This window comes from Daucus carota, chromosome 7 (assembly GCF_001625215.2).
Source record: "Daucus carota subsp. sativus chromosome 7, DH1 v3.0, whole genome shotgun sequence".
Taxonomy (NCBI): domain Eukaryota; kingdom Viridiplantae; phylum Streptophyta; class Magnoliopsida; order Apiales; family Apiaceae; genus Daucus; species Daucus carota.
Window position 1 is genome coordinate 22,916,397 of NC_030387.2, and position 20,943 is coordinate 22,937,339.

At 34.3% G+C, this 20,943-nt stretch overlaps 2 protein-coding genes across 6 annotated transcripts; both read right to left on the reverse strand.

The window, feature by feature from the left end:
• Window positions 1-912: 912 nt before the first annotated feature.
• Window positions 913-5,214, reverse strand: LOC108196938 (uncharacterized). 3 transcript variants are annotated; one of them, XM_017364443.2, is made up of 12 exons: window positions 4,984-5,214; window positions 4,850-4,906; window positions 4,663-4,714; window positions 4,478-4,551; window positions 4,259-4,389; window positions 3,910-4,030; window positions 3,684-3,781; window positions 3,304-3,579; window positions 2,456-3,223; window positions 1,680-1,790; window positions 1,452-1,494; window positions 913-1,161 (listed from the first exon to the last, which is right to left on the reverse strand). In XM_017364443.2, the coding sequence occupies exons 1-12, from the start codon at window positions 5,006-5,008 to the stop codon at window positions 1,034-1,036; spliced, it is 1,884 nt and encodes a 627-aa protein (XP_017219932.1). In that variant the 5' UTR covers window positions 5,009-5,214; the 3' UTR covers window positions 913-1,033. The 3 variants fall into 3 exon arrangements, with proteins under 3 accessions (XP_017219932.1, XP_017219934.1, XP_017219933.1); XM_017364445.2 differs by having other exon boundaries at window positions 4,478-4,556; XM_017364444.2 differs by having other exon boundaries at window positions 1,452-1,519; window positions 4,984-5,210.
• Window positions 5,215-5,658: 444 nt separating this feature from the next.
• Window positions 5,659-20,693, reverse strand: LOC108196558 (subtilisin-like protease SBT6.1). 3 transcript variants are annotated; one of them, XM_064081674.1, is made up of 11 exons: window positions 20,028-20,693; window positions 18,621-18,749; window positions 18,307-18,459; window positions 17,266-17,382; window positions 15,590-15,774; window positions 14,802-15,065; window positions 13,646-14,714; window positions 10,998-11,492; window positions 10,819-10,879; window positions 10,191-10,286; window positions 5,659-6,149 (listed from the first exon to the last, which is right to left on the reverse strand). In XM_064081674.1, the coding sequence occupies exons 1-10, from the start codon at window positions 20,574-20,576 to the stop codon at window positions 10,198-10,200; spliced, it is 3,111 nt and encodes a 1,036-aa protein (XP_063937744.1). In that variant the 5' UTR covers window positions 20,577-20,693; the 3' UTR covers window positions 5,659-6,149; window positions 10,191-10,197. The 3 variants fall into 3 exon arrangements, with proteins under 3 accessions (XP_063937744.1, XP_017219382.1, XP_063937745.1); XM_017363893.2 differs by lacking the exon at window positions 5,659-6,149 and having other exon boundaries at window positions 9,960-10,286; XM_064081675.1 differs by lacking the exons at window positions 5,659-6,149; window positions 20,028-20,693 and having other exon boundaries at window positions 9,960-10,286; window positions 17,266-17,392.
• Between the last annotated feature and the right edge of the window lie 250 nt (window positions 20,694-20,943).

The window sequence follows — 20,943 nt, forward strand, 5'->3', positions numbered from 1 at the left end:
CTCGCTTACAAAAATTTTTAAGTCAGTCAATGAAAAATAAAACATGCGACCTTCTACATTTGTGTGCTTTATCATACTAGTAAAGAAGGTTTCAGTGATGATTAATAACGATTTATGACGGAGTGGGTTAGTGATTTAGGGTTTTGTTGAAATTGTCCGGGATTAGGGTTTGCTCACAAATCACAAGATTGGAGGTTAAGAGAGTATTTGTTCTCGTAAGGATTGCAACTTATTGGTAAATAATGTGAGCATGTATCTTATTTATAGGGAAAACCCCAGACATAATTTTTGGAGAACAAATAATCTAATCAGAGTCTGATAGGGGTGTATTCGATTGGAATTTTAATGCATTGTTTTTAGTCTATGGATTTTAATGGATTGTATGGGATTTTAATTTTGTGCGGATTTTTGATGAAATGTCGCAGAGTTGATAGGATTTAGGTACAATGCTTCAAAATCCCATTGAATTTGGTGGGATTTCAAAAAACTTAAAATACACTGAAGAATACCATAAAATCCATCATTTTATGAAATGAAAAAAAATCCATCAGCATTTGAATACCATCAGATTTTAATGGATTTTAAACAATCGCAATTGAATATCATCGGATTTTAAAGCATAATTTAAAATCCCAATTGAATACCACCAGATTTTATAGCATAATTTAAAATCCCAATTGAATACCTCAAGATTTTAATGGATTTCAAACAATCCCAATCGAATACCCTCGAATTTCATGAATGCAAAAAAATGTTTTAAAATCTCAATCCAATACACCCCTCGGAGATTAGGATTGTTAGGGATTAGTTTAGAATTAGTTTTTAAATATTATTAAATTTTAGTGTAGTTTTCTGAGGAGATAGGATGTTGATTATATAAACCCACCCAATTGCTTATATTAAGGGGGTGTATTCAACTGGAATCAGCCACTTCGGTTACATATACTGAAAAAGAATGTATATGCCTCGTCCCGATGGACATTCACCATAAATTGTGTTTCAAGAAATAATTGTCATAAGGTAGACCAAAATGTTACTGAAAAAGGTCAATGTACAAAATTCTGCTCGAGGGGGAGGGGGTCTCATTTCTCAACTGATGTTTGAAGACCTGTGTAAGGTAAACTGCTGAAGAAAGGATCCTCTGCTTTTCTGTTACTTCTTCTGAAACAGAAACAAACAATTTAGCTGCAATTGCAATACAAATGCAACATCACCTGATAACATTTTTAAGGTGTATACAAAATATAGTTTCATAACTTATTTTTAAGTTTTCCTTTTTTGTATAAGAATATAAACATTAAACTTTTATTCTGAAGAAAAAAATATTTAGAATAGAGAATAGTTACGAATACTTTAAAGGACCCTAAAAATACGTGTCAAACCATTTACCACCAATGTAAACAATTGGAGGTTACCAAGCGAGCATGTATTTTTGAAATAAATGAGTATACCTGGGCTCTCTTTGTCTGGTGAAGAGAACAAGTGCCCCGAACCCTACAACAATTGCAATTTTTATTGCCTGAAATATGAAACAGGTAAACTTCTTTTTCCTCTAAATGGCTTCAGCATCACAGACCAATCATCGATACAAATGTTGGAATGTCATGACTAAAAACCACTCAGGTAAATAGTTAATTTTATAAACTAGATATGTAGGAGTAGAGAGCACATAATCTTACATGTTTCACTGATCCTGTAAATGCATTATCCGCCCAGCATTCTGGCTTGCTATTTCTCAAATTTAGTGTGTCAGTTTCACTTTCTTTCATCTCTTCTGGTCCTACTGCGTGCTAAAATAAAAACCAAAAAATGATATAATTTAATAATCTATTATGATGAAAATGACATCCATCCATCCCAAATACATTCAAAAGAAATTATTTGTAATCTTGTCTGTCTGTTTGGTAGTTATTCTATAATTTAATTGTTAGCTTTATTTAAATATATCATGTTTAAGATCATGCAGAAATATCATTTTAATACTTGTGTATTGCTTGGCCAACGCCTCAGAACTTACTGTAATTACAAGAATGATAAAAAAAAAAATGATATAAGAAAACAGTTGCATCTTTTGGATTTTGAGAGTTTTAAAATAGCTCCTAATGTATGAAAACTCCTACGAAGAAATGCCATATAACATTGCAGTTGTTCTACAAGTATATCATTAAATTATGTAATTAAACTTTTAAGAGGAACGAGGAATGCTCGAACAGAGGCAAAGGTGCTCCCAGAGGTAGAAGAACTCTACAGTTTCAATCTCACCTCCCCCTCCCTCTATACTTAAAGGCAAAGGTGCTCCTAGTGCTAAAAGATCTCTAAACTTTCTTTCTCACCTGCTCCTAGTTCTAGGAGAAGCCTAAAGGTTGATTCTAACTTCTGCCTCCCCCACTTATAAAGGAAAACACTGAAAATATGTCAACTAAAAACAAATAATTAGAAAACTATAGTATATTACCTTTCCTTCAGTGTGGCAACCATCATACGAGTCAATTACTGCAGTAACCCCAGATGTTACACACATACGCCGTGCATCATTTGGGAATATCCATGCAGTGGAACTTCCATGCTGATGTTGCTCATCCTCATGAGGTGCTACTGTTTTCTGTTTTTCATTTGAAGACCCAAGATATTCATTTAAATATTCAGATTTGACTTCCTTCAATCCCTTAAAAAATGAAAACTTTTCAGAGCCTTCCTGCCAAGCATATACATCAGAAGGTTGGAGTTGAACTGAACCCTTCTCCTCTTGCTTTAGAACACTTGATGCTTTTGAAGCAGATGATCTCTCATCTGTAGAAGAATGATCCTGGTCCTTATTTGATTCTGATTTAATCTTCATAATTGCATCTGCTTCTGCTGATTCGACCTTTATTGCATTTGATATACTCGATACAATTAACTGTCTAGTGGCTACAGATGATTTAATATCACCAATATGCTTTCCTTTATTCATGCTATCTGGAGGTAACTGTTGCAGCTTCCCCAAAATAGTAGGTCTTCTGAGCTTTTCAGAGCTAATTTGGGGTGGACTTAAGAGCCTTCCTGAACTCGACACTTCTTCACTTCCTATCTGTTCTAGCCTCAAATCTGTCAGATATTCTGGCCTTTCAGAGTTTGGTTCTGGTTCTTTAACATTGGATACGACCTGATCTTTCAATAGACCTTCCTTCCTAGCTCTATTTGATTGAGACTTGGATGGAACTTGTATAGGAGTCTTCTTTTCCTGCTTCAAATCCCATATGAAATCTCTTGTAATAATTAGAGAACGAAAGAATGTTGCTAGAAGTATCTTTCCATAGTTACCTGAACTAGGGTAGTTTCGAAGGCATTTATCATTTTCATTATGCTACTCGCTGGTTTCCTCTGAGGAAACTGCTTCTCATGTTTACCAGCCGGAGTATCCTCCATCCTCAAGAGAACTGGCTTTATTTTTGCAACTGATTCAGTACCTCCTGAAATCAATGAATTGTTTTGTGAAAGATGGGGATGCGTGTCATTTTTTCTTACTGGCAAATGTTGAACTTCAGTCCTCAGTGACATTTTAGAAGACGAAGACTCTTCACTATTATCTGTAGCATTCTAAAAAACAAGGAAATTAATGTCAAAAGAATTCACAGCTTATACTAGACTTTCAATTACATGAACAACAAACATATTATATTGCAATATGATAAATCCTTAACTGGGGCTATATGCTTCTGTAGAAGAGCTTCTTCTTTTCCATTGTTAGACTGTAAATTCCTGGAAATTGTATCAGAATATGGTAAAGCAGATTCCTTTCCTGCAACTCGAGCAAATAAATCTTTTTAACATCAACGAAAGGCCTTTCAGAGAACAAGGTATAGTTTTCATCTTCTCTTTTACTTTACTATCATTATATTTTGTCTAATAAGTCAGGCAAGATCAAACCTGAGACCTCATTGTTGATGGGAGAAGATGCAACTGAATCACTGGCATCACTTGCCATATTGAAATATCGTGTATCTTTACTGAGCTCTTCCAGTTGCTTCTTTTTCAATGCTAATTCTCTCTAAAACAAAAATTAGGTAAAACTTGGAAAATTGCACCTATAAAGATGTATGGCACATGAACATTGAAGTAAATATGTTATTGGTTACTTGCTTTCAGCATGAAATTTCTAGTTTGAGGAGCAATGAAGAATCATATTCAGGAACGAACAAAATTTCATGATATATACTTGGTAGCCATCAAATCAAAATTGTTCTAGATTCTGTCAAAGAGTGAAAAGTTTTGGTACCATGCCACGTATTCGGCTGCGCTCCTCTTCATTGAGATTAAATTGCAGCTTCATATGCACATGTCCACCTTCTTGGAGGGGAAATAAGTCATCCCAGATGCCCTTCTCCACGATAGCCATCGAATGGACACCTGTCTCAAAAACAGTAATAGCTTGTATCAGCATATATCTTCACCCTCAGAAGAAAAAACATATATAATGCCATCAAATAGCGATCACCTATCTTTGATATCTCATTCCCCTCAGGATCTTGAATCGTAACAGTCAAAGAGTCCCGCAATGTGGTTAATGGACTGTGCTAAAGCAACATTTAGGTGCTTATTATAGACAATCACATAACAAAAATCAACAGGAAAGCAATACTGTAATTAAAATTGATGGTCATATGCAATAAAGAAACTTACAAAGAGAAATCTCCTTTGTCCCATGTTTGATACTCAGTTTTCCCCAATGAAACTGCATTGAAAAAAGATTTGAGCAACTATAAATAAAAATCACACAAATAAATTCAAATATTATGTCGAATACAAGGAGGGAGGGAGGGAGGGAGGGAGAGAGGAGGGGGGGAGAGAGAGAGAGATCAATGCTTACCCTTGAGAAAAACGGATGAAGGGGGTGATGAAGAAGCTATCCCCTTGAACTCTAACACTGCAGTCATAAAAATGAGCGTGAATGCAAAAAATTAATGTGGGGGGTAAGGAAGAGATTGAAGAAAGCTTTGGTACCTGAAACATGGATAGTTCCTGGCATTGGAGATAGGAATTGCTATAGAGTAAGTAGAATTGTTTGTTTAAGTTATACACGAAATGATTCCGGTTGTTTCCGTGTGCATACTATATTTCTCAACTTAGGATTGGATGGCAGAATGTGTATGTGGCTGGACATCAAGGAAAGAAGAGACAAAAAGTCTTCAAGTAGGATCCATTAAGCTGCAAGTCTTTGGTTCACCACCTTAAAATCTATTAATGGTCCCGGTCCCCGTCCAGGTCATTGCTGGAAACATCTTATATAACATATAATTTTGGGATGAATATTCAAAATACTTTCTTAATATGTTATAACACTTTTTAACCGTCGGACGAGTACACGTCCAACATTTTTTAACCAACTCATTCCCATCATCTAACTTTAAAAAACTTTGAACTGACGAATAATCATTTTATTCATTCACCAGTTAAAAAAGAAAGGGTTGAACAGTTAAAAAAATATTATAATCTCGATGGCCGGATATTCATCCAACAGTTAAAAAAATATTATAATCCTAGCAACCGGATATTTATCCAACGAACTCGAAAATTGTATGTTTGTACAAAATGCCGAGGATCAGGACCATCTATTAAATAACATCTTCAAAATCACTCATTTATCAAAATATAGAGAGCATGATCACTCTTGCCTGCTTTTAAGAAATTTAAGAATTTCTTCTCTTTTCTCCATTTAAAGAGATATTTAACCAGATAATACTGAGGAAACTGTTACATAAGATGTCGCCATAACTTGATATGTACAGAAGCTGACGGACAACTGTTTAAAACAGCTTAATGTCAATCTACTTATCCTAGATAACAAAATTTGTCAGCATATACTATGATCATCAGGTGATGGGCACAAAAGAATTAATACCACAGAATTTGCCTTCTAATATATCAGTTGCTGCCTCTGTCTACAATCCTTACTTTTAGTGTTACTTTCTATCACATAATCACTCCAGTGTATCACTTCAATAGTTCTTGCTTTTGATTTTCGGGAATGGGTAGGTCCACATCCACAGGTTCCATGGTCACAATTGGAGGACTTGAGATTGCAGTTAGAGACCTAGCTTTTGATTCAGCTTTCAATGTAGCATCCTCTTTGCCCGTGCTTTTTCTCCTTGGCGTGGCAAACATATATGCTGCAATACATCAGATAAAGGTTAAATGAAACAGCTCATATATTACATAGATAAACTACAAGCGCTGGGATATACAAAAGTTTAGTTTCAAGTAGTATACAATGCTACATATCATAGACATTACATAATATTTTCACAAACAAACCTTCTACTGGCATAGAATGTGCTGCCAGAACCAGATATTAGCACCCATGGCGTTTGACACTATGCACTCAGTATGACTGTCGAGCTAACATTAAATCATTCCAGATTGACCTTGAACAAATGTGTTATGCTCAAGCGTATATTAACACCAAAAAATTTCATGTTTGAAGTTGAGCTCAAATCATTAAACAAATTGTGAACTTCAAGTTTTAATTGTTTAAGCCTAAAACTGACAGTTGGATACAAGAAACCTTATTTAAGCGTGGTTTGATTCACATACATGACTCAGGCCACAAGTCATATGAACTAGTTCAAACTGTGGCCTAGTGGTTCAACTCCAACTACAGACCTAAAAACTCTGTAATCATGTACGTTAATAAAAAATATGGAGTTAATAAATAAAAATAATTAAGTAGGAACAAGATCATAATATAACATCTTATGCACAAACAGCAACATAATATCATAGCTTATGCACATACAGCAACATGAGGAAAAGGGCATGTAAACATAAGAAACAAGAACATAATATAATAGCTTATGCACAAAAAGCATGAAGCAAAATATTGTGGCGAAAGAGCATGTGAATCATTAGGAACTCGAAGAACATAATATATTATATATAGCTTATGCACAAGAGCATCATTTAGAATATTGTGGTGAGATATAAACAATAAGCAGTGTGAATATCCAAAGTGCAGCAGTGTTAAGTTCCATAGGTTGCCATCTCAAAATGAAGTCCCATCCAAAGGACAAGCTCAAAAAGAGCAATTCATGTGGAGATACTGTTTCTTTTTTCCTCAATAAAAAGAAGACCAAGTAGATACATGTGTGTTTGAGCGAAAATCCATTTTCTCTGTTCTAAAAAACGGTGATTAATCACGATTAATTCCTGTTTTGTAGCTAACCAAACTGATTAAATCTTCAATTATTCGATTAATCATCCGATTAGTCTCTAATCAATCCAATTAATCTCCGATTATTCCTTGTTCGGTGGCTTTACTGATTAAGTCCGATTCTCGTTTTTTACATCACTGGTGGTAAGTTGGTTTGAAAGATAAAAGCTTCGGTTTCAGCTCTTACTCTTGTAATTGGCATTGGGCGGACAAGAAGAACTAATGGGGGAACACATTAATTAAGCGCCAATACAATTTGATTTCATACATGAAGTAATATGCAAAGCAGTGAATTACATGTACAAGTTTACACATTGATGGAAGATGATAAGTAAATAATAATAATTAATACATAAAAAGCCAAAGGGGAACAAGTAAAAGACCTCCAAGAGCGAGATTGGAGATGATGAGAAGACGCCATACCAATTTATACCGCACTCCTACCGACTGTACCATCTTTTATTCCGATCACCCTGGGCCTAGTCTACTCGATCTCTCTCTCCGATCTCTCTCTCTCTCTCTATCTCGCTCTCTCTGATCTCTCGTACAGTTCAACTTACGGGCTATACTCGTTTCTATCTTTTCGGCCTGTTTACTGTACATGACACTCAAGCCCACCTCTTATAAACCCTGGATCACAAATTAGCCCATCATAGATCATACTTTATTAATTTGATTTTATTCTTTATTGTTCCTTTTTACTAAGTTTAATGCTATGCTTGCCCATATTATTCTTTATCTTCGTGTCCTGTTCAAACATTAAAAAGTTGGTGAAATGTTTGATTACAGGATGTACCACAGGTTCGTAAATGAGAAAAGATTTTACTAAATTATAAGGAGTCACTAGTATAGTTCAAGCTCCAAGAAAGACATATTTACGTTAGTAAACTCTTTACCTTTTTCTATACCATGATCATATATATTTATGTTAATTATAAAATATTATAGAATATGGATCAGATACGATACCACCGGTTACTTTTTATTTCAATTTCATCTAGGAATACCTGAATACTTTTTCGTCCAAATTTACATGTCCTTTTTGAAAAAATATTTGTCCCGAAATGCTTGGCCCTCTCTCCTTTCAAACTAATGTTTTAAATGATTTTTCTTACAATACTCTTAAAACATATTCTCACAACACATTTTAATCTAGTGCAAATATAAAATTTTGATAAGAAAATTAAATACACAACCAACATTTTTTTAAAGAAACATTTAAATTACAACTGAGGGAGTATTTGTCCAATTGGTTAACATAAAGAACTTGGTCTTAGTGTTGGCTTTGTGCGCGGTTTTCAACTTTGAACACATCATAGTATAATACTCTTTATGTTTTTTATTATTTGACGTTTTGACCCTTGACACATATTTTTAGGTGAGTTGATTGGATATTAAAAATTATTATTTTTCATTAATTATTTTTGTGAATAAAAGTTTTAGTTATATATTTTTATTCAGAAAAAAAATTAGAAAATAATATTTTTAACTAGCTAGTCAAAGCACTTAAGAGTGTGTGCCCAAAATCAAAGTATGAAAAAAAAAAGGAGTAATAGCTTTGTTTTGAGGAGATTTGTATTCATTCAATTTTAAATAAATTGTCCCAAATTAGATGACATTTTTGAAAAAAAAAATTATTCCAAAATAGTTAAGCCTCTCTCGTTTTAATGCATGTTATCACCATTCTTCTATTCTCTCTCATTTTAATGCATGTTATCACCATTCTTCTATTATTACTCTTGCTTATTTATCATTTCCAATATACCATCTAGCTAATACTCTCACCGTTCTTTTATGTTAGTCACTTTGATTTTGTGCATATAATTTGATATGTACAAAAAACATAATTCTACGTATTATTTTTCAAATTTTCTTTTTCTAAATAAAAGAACATCTATATTTTTATTATGAAAAAGAAAATTTAAAAAATAGTGTGTAGAAATACATTTTTTTCGCACCTCAAAATACGTGCAAGAAGTCAAAGCGACTAACATAAAAGAACGGAGGGAGTACCATAGAAAGTCAACACAATAAATATGGGAAGAGATGAAAAAAAGAACAATCATTTAATACTCCTTAATATGTATAAAATGAGCAAAAGGCTCGTGTAAATTGAGATGGATGGAGTATTTTATGTTTTCAAAACTTTAATTCGTTTTTCATCATAAATATTGTGCTCTTTGGCCGAGGCTTAAAAGCTCGGCTTCCAGATTTATAAGTTAGAAGCACTTATTCGTTGCTCATTTTGCTTGCATCTTCGATGACTAGGAGCTCATGTAGTAACAAACAATATTTATGAAGAGGGTCTCAAGTAACTCTTGGAGTTTCTCTGGCAAGTAATTATCATTTTCCAACAGATACTAACTTATTTTTTAAAAAAAATAGATATATTTTGGACACTCGACTTGCTTCATATTGCAAGGAAAGCTTAATATAATCAGTACCATATATAAGATTATAATTTGGTACGCCTGTTTAGGAATCTTCATATTTAAGGCAGCAGTAACGAACTAATTTTTGATGCAATAGAAATTTTATTACTTGTGATGCTACATTAGTTCAAGTCCAGTTGCAATCATTGCAGCACACCTGCAAAGGAGACTTACTGTTGCTTATGGACGAAAAACAAAATTTGTACGATGGGGCCATCATGGGGTGAAAAAAACAGTATCCGGTATTAGAAGTCAGATCGGACTGGGTTTTGAATTCTGAAAAATCAATTTGTTGAAGTAACATGCCAAAAATTAAAGAAAAGAAAGAGACAAAGCGGTTTTTAAACAATTGGAAGACTAATTCTATTGTTGTATAAAGCCTTAGCGTGTATAGTTAGTCAGCCTCTTTAGAACATGTATGAAACTTTTGAATCTAATTGGAACTACAGCTACAACATTATACTATCAGAAACACAAAAACTGTCGAAGCTCAAAATCATTAGGTCATGTTGACCAGACAAGAGGCCTAGACAAGGGGTAATGCGATGATCTTACAGCCAAAATGTTACCTCAAAGCTATGGACTGCTGTAACGGCCTGTTCCAGATCCCTTCCTTCGGCGCCTTCTCTTCTTCTGAATTCTCCAGAAGCTCAAGAGCAGAAGACCTAAATCCAAAAAGGAAAAAGCAACGTATTATCAACTGTAGTAATTTTTGGTATCAAGTGACTATATCTTTAAATCTATGTTACCCGGACTCTCCGTTTTTGTGCTAATTATACCCACGTCCACCGCACATGACATGGGTGTGCATATGGGATCTGAGTCAGATCCTTCTTACAACTTGTAGCATCCCAGTTCAAAATGAAAATTTAGGACTTGTTACAACTTGTTTATAGAGATCAAGGTCCAAGGATGACTTTATCTATGTTATTCTATTTGTTTTATGCTACAATTAGACGTACACATTTAAGTGTGTGTGATTTATGTGCATAGACACTATTTTTATGAATGTAAAACAAATCAGTCTATGTAAAGTTTAAGCATCAAGTCCCCGCACCCATGTCTAATTTTGGATCCATCTCCAAGAATCCTAATTATCTTTGTGTCAGCTTGACCTTTCATAAGTGGATCCACACCCATATCCAACACCCATACCCCCAAGTCTGGGTAACATAGTATGGAATTAACTTAACTAACCAGAAACAGCAACAATAACAGGAACAAACCAGCGGCTTGCAACTTGCACAGGCACATCAAGCTGCAAGAAGAACAAAACCATATATCATCAACTTAGTAAAAATCCCACAAGTTCAAAGTAAAGCAGACATATCGAGTTATAGACAACACTATCACAAAAGCAATGTATAGCTCCTTACATCGTCCTTATTAAATAAGCCCAAGTACTTGTTCGTCGAGTCAAGTATATTGCTTTTAGCTGTTTCGAAACTCTTTAAGCCAGACATCTCTAAATCAAAACTTATGTTTCTACTCAAAGCACTAACTGGATACCCAGGCAATTTGCGATTTCTTCTGCTGAACTGTAAACTATAACCCCTCGTTCCCCAAACTTCAAATCTGGAGTCACTTCTGCAAATCAATTCCTTTCCGACAACAGCGGAATAGGTGGAGAAATTTACATCAGTTCTACGAGATGGTAACTGGTTGTCTTCTTGGTGCAAAGGTTTATCTTGTTTAATAGATTCTGAGAAAAGCACTGGATCTTTAATGTTCTTGCTGGTAAATTCCAAAATTTTCTTCAAAAGCCAAAAACAGTTCGTAACCATATGACTGCTGTCCAAACAATTGGAATCCCCATACACAGCTACTCGACCACTACTTGCCTCCAAAAATCCGAGAATAGGTGTATCTGCCTGCAATCAGTTAATATCATCATAAATCCATAGTGAAAAATATGAAAGGTTTTATAAATACAAATCAGACAGCATACAAAAATACAGTTGAGTCACACTAAAACATGCTATATATAATAGACCTCTACCCAGCTACTGTATCTGTCACCCTCCCTCCCATGGGAATGTTCCGGTAAAAAACTTTTTAAGTTGCAGACTTTTAAAAGTTTAATTTTTTATCAATTGCTATTTTTGTAAATAATTGATAAATGATTACTACCCAAGTACAAAACATATTTTTGATAATTTTGTAAAAACTAAATTTTTTGTAACAATATTCAACATATATAACTTGAGTTCAACATCTTTTGTTGACTAATAATTATTTTTGTGTTGAATCAAAAATATAATTACATCTACAATGATATAATTAAGTAGAACGAATTGAATAATCAATTTTTTATATTTCTATACCCTGATTCGGTATTGATGAACCACCGAATGATAGTTTAAACTATTCAACAGATGATGTTGAACTCGAGCTATAAGCCTTGTCGAATGCAAATTATAAAAAAAACTTTTAATTTTCTATTTTTTATTGAAAGGCTATGTTTTTTTAATTGCTTTTGAGATAAACCCTTAATATAACAAAAATATAACACAGTCTCAGGCTATGGAACTTCGGCAATTCCCTCGTTCTGGAACACGATTCCTCTTCGACTTGGATCTCTAAGGATCATGTGGAACACGTTTCCTCTTCCACTTGGATCTCTAAGGATCATGCACGCTCTAGTTCGCTAACTTCGGCAATCCACCACCAAAACTTAGGAGATACAAGAAAGGAAGATAACTTTTTGACTAATATGGCTTATAGCCTTACAATTCCAGAGTCGAACTCAGGACTGGACCTGGGCCAACAGAGAATAAACCCTTAACCACTAAGCTATCCAATCGTGATTGGAATTATTTTTAATATTTTTAAAATTTACTTTAGGACAAGAAACAAGAAAAGGAAGGAGTTGATAAGACACGAGACATGCCTTATTTACAAAAACAGATTTAGATTCCCCTATAAATTCATATAAAAGGTCCTCATCGTTCATTTTATAAGTATCCTTCAAATTTTATTTTGTGATTAGCATATTTTCGGGTAAAATAAATATTTTAACTATAAAAATCATAATTAAACTATATATTGTTTAATACAAAAATCAGTAAAAAGGATCATCATATCAACCCGCAAATCCAATTCACAAGTCATCGTACCCGATTCATAAAAGCAAGCTAACGTTTCATGTACCTGATCCCGTACCACGTGCCAGACTCGCTAACCATGCAAATTTGATATTATATCCAGGATAAAAAATTAAGTTGGGTAGCTTACAAAAGTTTTTATTTGATCCTACTCCTATATATAATAGCACAACAAAGGGTTTGTTATTTATATGAAATTAAAATCTAACCCCTACTTACTGATAATGATAAATTAAAAGCATAAATATTAATGTATATTAATTACTTTGTTACTAAATCGAATCATCTCTCCGATACTGACATATTAATCACATATTTATTGATTTATATTAATCTTTAACATAGTTTTGTAGTAATAACAACAAAAAATTTGTGCATAACACTCACACATGCAATATAACAAACCTCTGTTAGAATAAAAACACTTACATAATGAACATAAAAATAATGCACACAAGCTGAAGAGCTAGTTAGTTTAAAGAAAAATATCAAGTTCAAAAATGTCAAAATCAGCGCAGAAATATCACTAAATTTCATCTACTTCAACCAAACAACAATTAATACAATATAGAGAAAGCAAAATTCACATCTCTAATACGTTTCCGTAAACTATACTCCGTAATACTTTATCTAGCCTAGAGCCAAGCAGTCACTTTATTTTTGAGAGGAAGTTGAGAGATCACCCAATAGTGCAATTACCGATCTATATGTTCACTGTTACTAGGACAGATAATGAAAACTACATTCAAAAGTTTCACTTAAATCAAAAAGAAGAAATAACTTCTTAATCTAACTACTACTAATCTTCACTCAAAGTATTGCCTATAAGATCATTGTAGTTAACGTGTACAGAGCTGCTTAATTTTCATATGCATATTTTGTTAACAAAAAGTGAGTATCAAGCAGCCTTAATTGCTAACCTTGGTTGTGCTGGAGACCAAGATGTTCTGTGTGGCTCCACTTTCCGAGTCATCCGAGAAGGGGAAGCTGTGTACATAACCACCCCTCGGAAATTTTACTATGTTGGTTCCAGATGCATATCGACTCTGCTCACCAGTAACAGAAAAATCACCATTAAGAATCTTATCTCCGAATGCAATTCCAAGTGGGGCCAAAAGATCATTTAGTGCTGGGACATTTGCACCGCCAGTTACAGGGGTCCACCAGCTACGTGTATTATCATCAAAAAATCTCATCTTAACCATTGTGTCCACGTTATACCAGTCGGCAAAAACAGCCAGACCCAGTCCTGAATTGATAACATCATCCCTCAACTTCTTTATCTCCTCAGGAAAATACTCATCTTCTAGATCTACCATCATAAGTGTCCCATATTGATTAGCATCAAAGCATGTAAGAGGTGAACCAAGTACTTCCACATAATACCCTGAATCTCTTAACATGTTGAACATGATATGGAAATTTGTGTGCAGGTGATCCCCATGCCAGTCAAGAATGTCAGTTCGAACATCAAGAGAATCTCTTGGAATGTAACCCGGTGGATATTTGATACTGTGATATTGATCCCACAGTACTCTCGCAGATCTTGGAGGAGTAGGAATTACTTGCAATTTTAACTGTAGGACACAAGTACTGCTTCGATGGACCTTCTCTCCAGGGGCCGGTGGGCTATGGATTTTAACAGTTACATTGCCTTCGATCACCCCTGAGAAATGAGATCCTTCCTCCTTGATTTGCATATGCAACGCCAGGTATCCAGTCCAGGGCCAAATGACATCGGAATAAGTAAAATGGATGCTAACAAGATTGCCTTCCTCCGAAAAAGGATGCCATGTTGGGGGATTTTCAACATAACCAATTACCCCCATTCCATTTAAAATGGTAGTGTTAAAGATAACAGGCATTGCACCTGCATAGAGTGGTTGACGACAAAATGGCCATGTATAAGGGCAATCTGTAGTATCAAGAATAACAGGGAAGATGCTTGATCTAGGTTTGTAGTTCTTCAAAATTTCAAAAGATTCCAACCTGACATAAAATGTAAATTTAAAAGCTGGGAGACGGACTATAAAATTTAAATAATAGATTGCGGCACTTATTGCTCCGGAAACTCACAAATCAACTCTGCCCGCACCCTGCTCATACATATTTGGGCCAGAAAGCTTTGCAGCTCCCTCAACCAGAGCTTGTTTCATGCTTGCTGGATTTAAAATATTCTTTCGATTGTTCTCTGGGATGACACTAACAAGCAGACAAACAACACCAGCAACAACAGGACTTGCTACACTGGTTCCTGACAAGCTTTTGCAACCTGTACTGATCTTGGATCCCATGATTTCTCGTCCATAAGCAACAACATCTGGTTTCACTCGACCATAGCTGCAAAAAGTAGTGTTTTAATTTGTAATTTTACACATAAAATCAGACATCAGGGTAATTAAAGAAATGATATGACAGCTCCATACATGATAAACATCGACTTTACTATGTGTTTTTTAATCCTAAATATGCGTGTCAAAGTTTTGACAGAAAAATATGCGTGTTAAAATCAAATGAAACTACTATTTAGGACCAGAGGGAGCCTAAACTTATTCAATTATGTGCATATTGACTTCAGCATGTTAGCTTGACCTTTTACTTTAGGAGGATAAGCATAATTTAGCAAATTTAACATAAAATTTGTTAAATTTAACAAATTTTATGTTAAATTTGTCTCTCTTGATTCCGGAAGAAATACATAATGTAGCATACTTGGTACATATATTATACATGTAAAAGAATAAACCGCGAATTATAAGGTCATATATCATGAGTGCTCTCAGAACTGAAGTAAAGAATACACAGAGAAAGAAGTTAAGCTTGAAAGACGATTGATGGGAAAAAAAATGGTGCAGACAGACTACCCATGAGGAATCTCCCAAGTACTCATGCCTCGTGAAGAGAATGAGGCTATATGATCACTATAATCAATGCCGCCCACACCGATAACATCACTTTGATCTGCTGGATTATTTAATGTACCGTATAATGGTCCATCATTTCCTATTGCTGAGACCATGATAATGTTATTAGCCGTCAGTTCCCATACCTATAACCAAAAAAGGGGCCAGATATATTATTTCCAGTAGTAAGAACAAAATGTTACTTCCCAGTACATCTAGTATCACCATTACAAATAGGTCCTAGGGTAGAATGTTCAAATATTCTTTTATATTTTCTTATTTTTATATTTCTTCGCATAGGAACACCCTAGACCTAGGGCTTACAATAGATCAATTATTGAGCCAGCAGATCCTATTATCCATATCTAAGAGCAAATCCAATGCTAGATGCAAAATGGCTACAGTTATTTTGGTGCTAAAATAAAAGTCCAAATACAATGCTAGTTGCATAACTAGTTCATAATTTAACCAACTCTTTTAACTTTTACCTAACTCCATATGTTGTTGGTATTTAGGGTGTACAATGCAATAATCATTCAAGTACTTCCCCTCCATTTTTAATTCTTAATGATGTGGCAATGATGCACATCATATCTTGGTAACATTACATGTAGGAATGATTTGAAAAGACGTTAAAAAGAGATGGAATATAATGGCCAAAGAAAATATATTTTTTTTTTAAAAAAGAGAAGAAATAGAACGGGAAAAGATAAAGAAAATTCGTATTTCCCCAGTTCTATGTATTTGCCGGTAATAATTTATCTTTGGCCAAGTTCTTTTTTGTAAACGCAGTTCTGTGCGATTCTCTTTATATATGAATTAAGAAACTGATGTTCCGTTTAATTGGGGAGAATGGAAAGGAGTGACTAAAATAAAAGATATAATAAAATAAAGGTAGGAAGTTTTGAAAAAAATGGGTGAGTGCAAATTTGCTATGATGAGATTTGCGAAGAAATTGGGTATATGAGAGAATGAAGCATTCCTTCTCAAATAGGGGATGTGACATCTACTTTAAGGTGTAAGGAACGGAATTTATTCATTCTATTCGTTCCAAATTCATTCATCCAAGCCAAACACAATATAATTTTTATAGATAATTATATTTTGTACAGAATTGTACTCCCTCCTTCCCACCCAATTTCTTACATTGAGGTTGGGCATACCAAAAAGGAAAGTGTAAGAGAATGGATGGAACAGAGTGAGTACAAGTTTCGAGGACCCAAAATAGAAAAGTCATAAGTATTACTCCCTCTGTCCCCCTAGGTAGTTTACCTTGGGGGACGAGAGTTTGGCACGCATTCTAATGCTCCTAGAAAATACAGTTTCATAAAATATTTTTTAATCTTTTTTCTTTTGAATAAAAATTTGATGTTTGATTTTTTATACACAAAAGAAAATCTCAAAAATAGATTACGGAACTATGTTTTATAAGAGCATTAAAATAAGTGCCGAGCAGTGAAAAAAACTGTAAAGAAATGAGAGGGACGGAGGGAGTAACTTTTATAATGGGCCAGTTTAACCTAAAAAATTTAGAATGGACAAATATTTAGAACCAGAGGAATCATATTGTTTTACTGAAAATATACAATTTTAAGTTACAAGCAGAACAAGTACTAAAATATTCAATAAAGTCTCACCTTTTCTACGAATGGGATATCTAAGTAATCAGGACCGCCAATGCTCAAATTCAGCACATCCATATTGGTTGCAATTGCATAATTAAATGCATCAAGGAACCATGATGTGTATGACACCTGCAGTAACCTGATTATGAACTTTTCATAGTCTTGCAATAGCTTAAATGTATAAATCTAAACAAATGGAATTGAAAAAACAGGACTAGTCCCAACATTTCTGCATTGTCTTATATCACTTAGAATTTTACTCCCCAGATTAATGCAACACTCTAGTAATCTAGTTCCATCTTCATGCATCTCATCTGTCACCTAACTATTAGGTTTGATATTTATATATATATAAACAAAAGGTGATACTGTTGAAATATTGTGCAAGCTTCCTGAAGTTTCTAGAAGTATTGAGAAGATAATTATCTAGGTTCTTGCATTAGAAAGTTCATGTATCTGCATTTAATGTAAGTACTATGAATCTGTTTAGCCTCATGTATCTAAACTAAACATCTAGAATAACCTACTGCTTCTATATATTGTAATCTGCACATTTGTGTATGATCAGATTGAGAAATAAGAATATTTCATTAGTAATATCTCTGTTCACTCTTAAGTTAACAGCAGTGTGTGAGTTTTCTGCCTAGTGTGAAGAATCTGATCTTCGGCCTGCAGTTAGTGTCTCTGCTGCAGTTTAGAGAGTGTCAATAATTCTCATAACTTGGTATCAGAGCTGTGTTATCAGCTGTTCTGTGAAGGTTGTTCGCTGGCAGAAAATTTGTTCTAGGCAGAAAAGAAGGCGCAACTATGTCCTAATTTGTCTAGTCATATGCTACGGCTAGTACCTGGTGCCATTTTTATTTAATTTCATTTTAAAACATGACCCTAAATTACATATATTTTATATACCACCCACGCTATTTAAAATTATATATAACATTTACTTTAATTATTTATTTTATATAACTGAATAATACAAGCAAAATGACCTGTCCTGAGTATAGATGCTACATGAATAGTATTTTGAATTTTGAAATGCACAACATGCATTACCTGCGCATCAGTAAATACACGATAAGCATATATTTCTGCATCTGGTGCAAAACCCAGACACTCAGCTTCTTCACCAGCAATAACTCCAGCAACAAATGTCCCATGACCCAAATTGTCATTCAGTGTATCTTCGTTAGTCCAATTTGTGCGCTCCTGAAAATAATTAATGATGTTTATTAGAGATGCTTTACAAAGACCTTGTTTAGTACCAAACCAACTGAAGTTGATGAGTTCTTTTTGACATCTGACAGGATACATTCTAGTACACAATAAAAAACAATTTAAATCTATATATTTACAAGGCCCTACGGTACCTTGATATTGCGAAAATGTGGGTGATCTGCTCGAATACCAGTATCAAATATTGCCATCTTAACTTTTGCTCCGGTGTACCCTTTTGACCAAATCGTTTCTGCTCCAAACAGAGATGTAACTTGAGATTTCTGCAAAATAGAAAGTACAATGAAATAATGAAGGCTGCCGAAGAAGGAAACTATTTAATTTTCCTTTTCAATCTAAATATTTAGCATTGGCTTTTCAGGAGTATTTAATGTTTTACTTGAAAAGTTTAGTTTCACATCACTGAAAAGTGAGACCATGTCTACTCCAAGGCATAAAATAAAACCAGTGCACTGGTAGAACATAAATTTTGATGACTGACAAAATCATACCAAGCAAATCAATACAGATTTTGACCCAATTTAATATTGAAATACAATCTTATAAATCATTTTATTATTTGACCATAGAGCACCCGTGCTACTTTTGAACTATATGTTTTACTTTTAGATTCCAATTTATAATAATAGAAACACAAAAGATACATCACACTGCTAATAATTATCATAAAAATCAAACCCCTTCCTCTCTACACTGTATAAAACAGTAAAATATCTACCGTCACGTGAGACATATGCAGAATTCTTAGAAAGTACTTAAAAGAGGAAAAGCAATATAAATAGTGAACTTCATGTAAAGATACAATAACTAGGTCCAAGAAAAAGGACCTAAACTTTAATCAAATAATTTCCAAAGTGATATGGTTCTACTTTCTACTTGTCTAAACCTTTTATGGGCCTATCCAAATCACCTATAAGCTGTCTTAGAACAGTAATGACCATTATAAACGGTGTGCTCCCCCTTCCGGTCATTTTAAAAAGCGTACTAAATTATTAAAACATTGAAACGATAAGATAAACAATGCAATAAGAAACTATGTTACTACAACTCTTCTTTTTAGGTAGCATACCCGTGTCCGACACTCAGGCAAGACACTTATTCTGTGTCGGATCCTTTGATTGAAATGGGGACACTTTGACCAACTACAATACCACATATAAGTTGATTATACAATGCAAACCAGAGGGAAAAAAAACGTATATAAAAAACAAGTAGAGAGCATCCCTAATTTGCTAAATTCCTTACAAAATTGTGTATATGATCTGAACTTAATACTTACTTTTTTTAAGGTATCTACTTACCAAACTTGTTTATTAATGTATTATGGCGTGTTATGATTTTTCGAGTATGACACTTGGTTAACATGTCGTGTCCGACACTTCATACCCTGAGTCAGAGTAATATAGATAACAAAACAATTAATATGAAATAACACTTAATATCATGTTTTGCCATCCCAAACATTCTCACTCTAGAACTGACTGATCATAAAATTCTTAACAATTTGGAACAACCAAATAAGATCTTCTGCAAGGAAGTACCTGCGATAACAGATTCCGGCTCCAATTAATACTGGCATTAGCAGTGGTGGCAGCAGCAACAAACGCATCGCCTTCACCAAACGACATGGATGTAAAGATCTTCCCAGGCCGCTTCCTCCCATCGACAAACGCTCCCATTCTCTCCCTAGTTTTGAAATTGCCAAGCAAACTCCTCCTCTCGTAACTCATATCAACATGAACATCCTTAACCAACTCCAATTTCTCCAGTTTTTCAATCAACACCTTCTTCATAACACTATCGTCATCATCTGGGATCGAAAGCAAGCCAAAATCAGTGGGATACTTGGCGGCCGGGTTCCTCCTCTCAATCCATTTCCACTGCAGCTTCAAACCTAGATTATCACTTAGATAATCTCTGTGATCTTCCCATTTCTTGTACTCGACGAATCTGACTATGTAATTGCGGGTTGAGTTGAGATTTAGGGTTTCGTTTTTGATTGTTTTAGGAGGAGAGACGAGGAGAGAGATGACCAGAATCAGGAGAGAGATGGTGAAAATTAGCAAAGTCGTCATGGCCGGTTGTTTCATCCACCACCGCGGAGCTGATTATTTAAATTTGATCGGGGTTGCATTTTGGTGGATTCCACCCGCTTGTTTGCCCGTTACGTCTGTATATTTGCCACTGAACTCTCCGAGAGACTCCAAATCCGAATTTTTAAATATTTATTTGAATCCGAATTCTAAAAGCATAATAATGTTGATTAATTTCAAACAATTTTTTAAGTTGTTGAAATATAATTATTAAGATAAGTTGTGAATTTTGCGGATTTACTTATTTTATTTAAAAATTAATTAACTAATTGAATATATTTTGAAAAATCTTTCATTAAATGAATCAAAATTTCATAATTTTATTAAGTTCTATTATGTTAGTTCTATTATGTACCGTGTGCCT

Excerpts from the sequence above, each read along its gene's own strand:
- LOC108196938 (XM_017364443.2), bottom strand. The coding sequence starts at position 5,008 with ATGCCAGGAACTATCCATGTTTCAG. Across the intron at positions 4,715-4,849 it reads TTCATCCGTTTTTCTCAAGG|TTTCATTGGGGAAAACTGAG; the intron begins GTAAGCATTGAT and ends TTTTCAATGCAG. Across the intron at positions 3,782-3,909 it reads CATCAACAATGAGGTCTCAG|GAAAGGAATCTGCTTTACCA; the intron begins GTTTGATCTTGC and ends CTCGAGTTGCAG.
- LOC108196558 (XM_064081674.1), bottom strand. The coding sequence starts at position 20,576 with ATGAAACAACCGGCCATGACGACTTTGCTAATTTTCACCATCTCTCTC. Across the intron at positions 18,750-20,027 it reads GCCGGAATCTGTTATCGCAG|AAATCTCAAGTTACATCTCT; the intron begins GTACTTCCTTGC and ends TCTATTTTGCAG. Across the intron at positions 11,493-13,645 it reads TGGTCTCCAGCACAACCAAG|GCAGATACACCTATTCTCGG; the intron begins GTTAGCAATTAA and ends AACTGATTGCAG.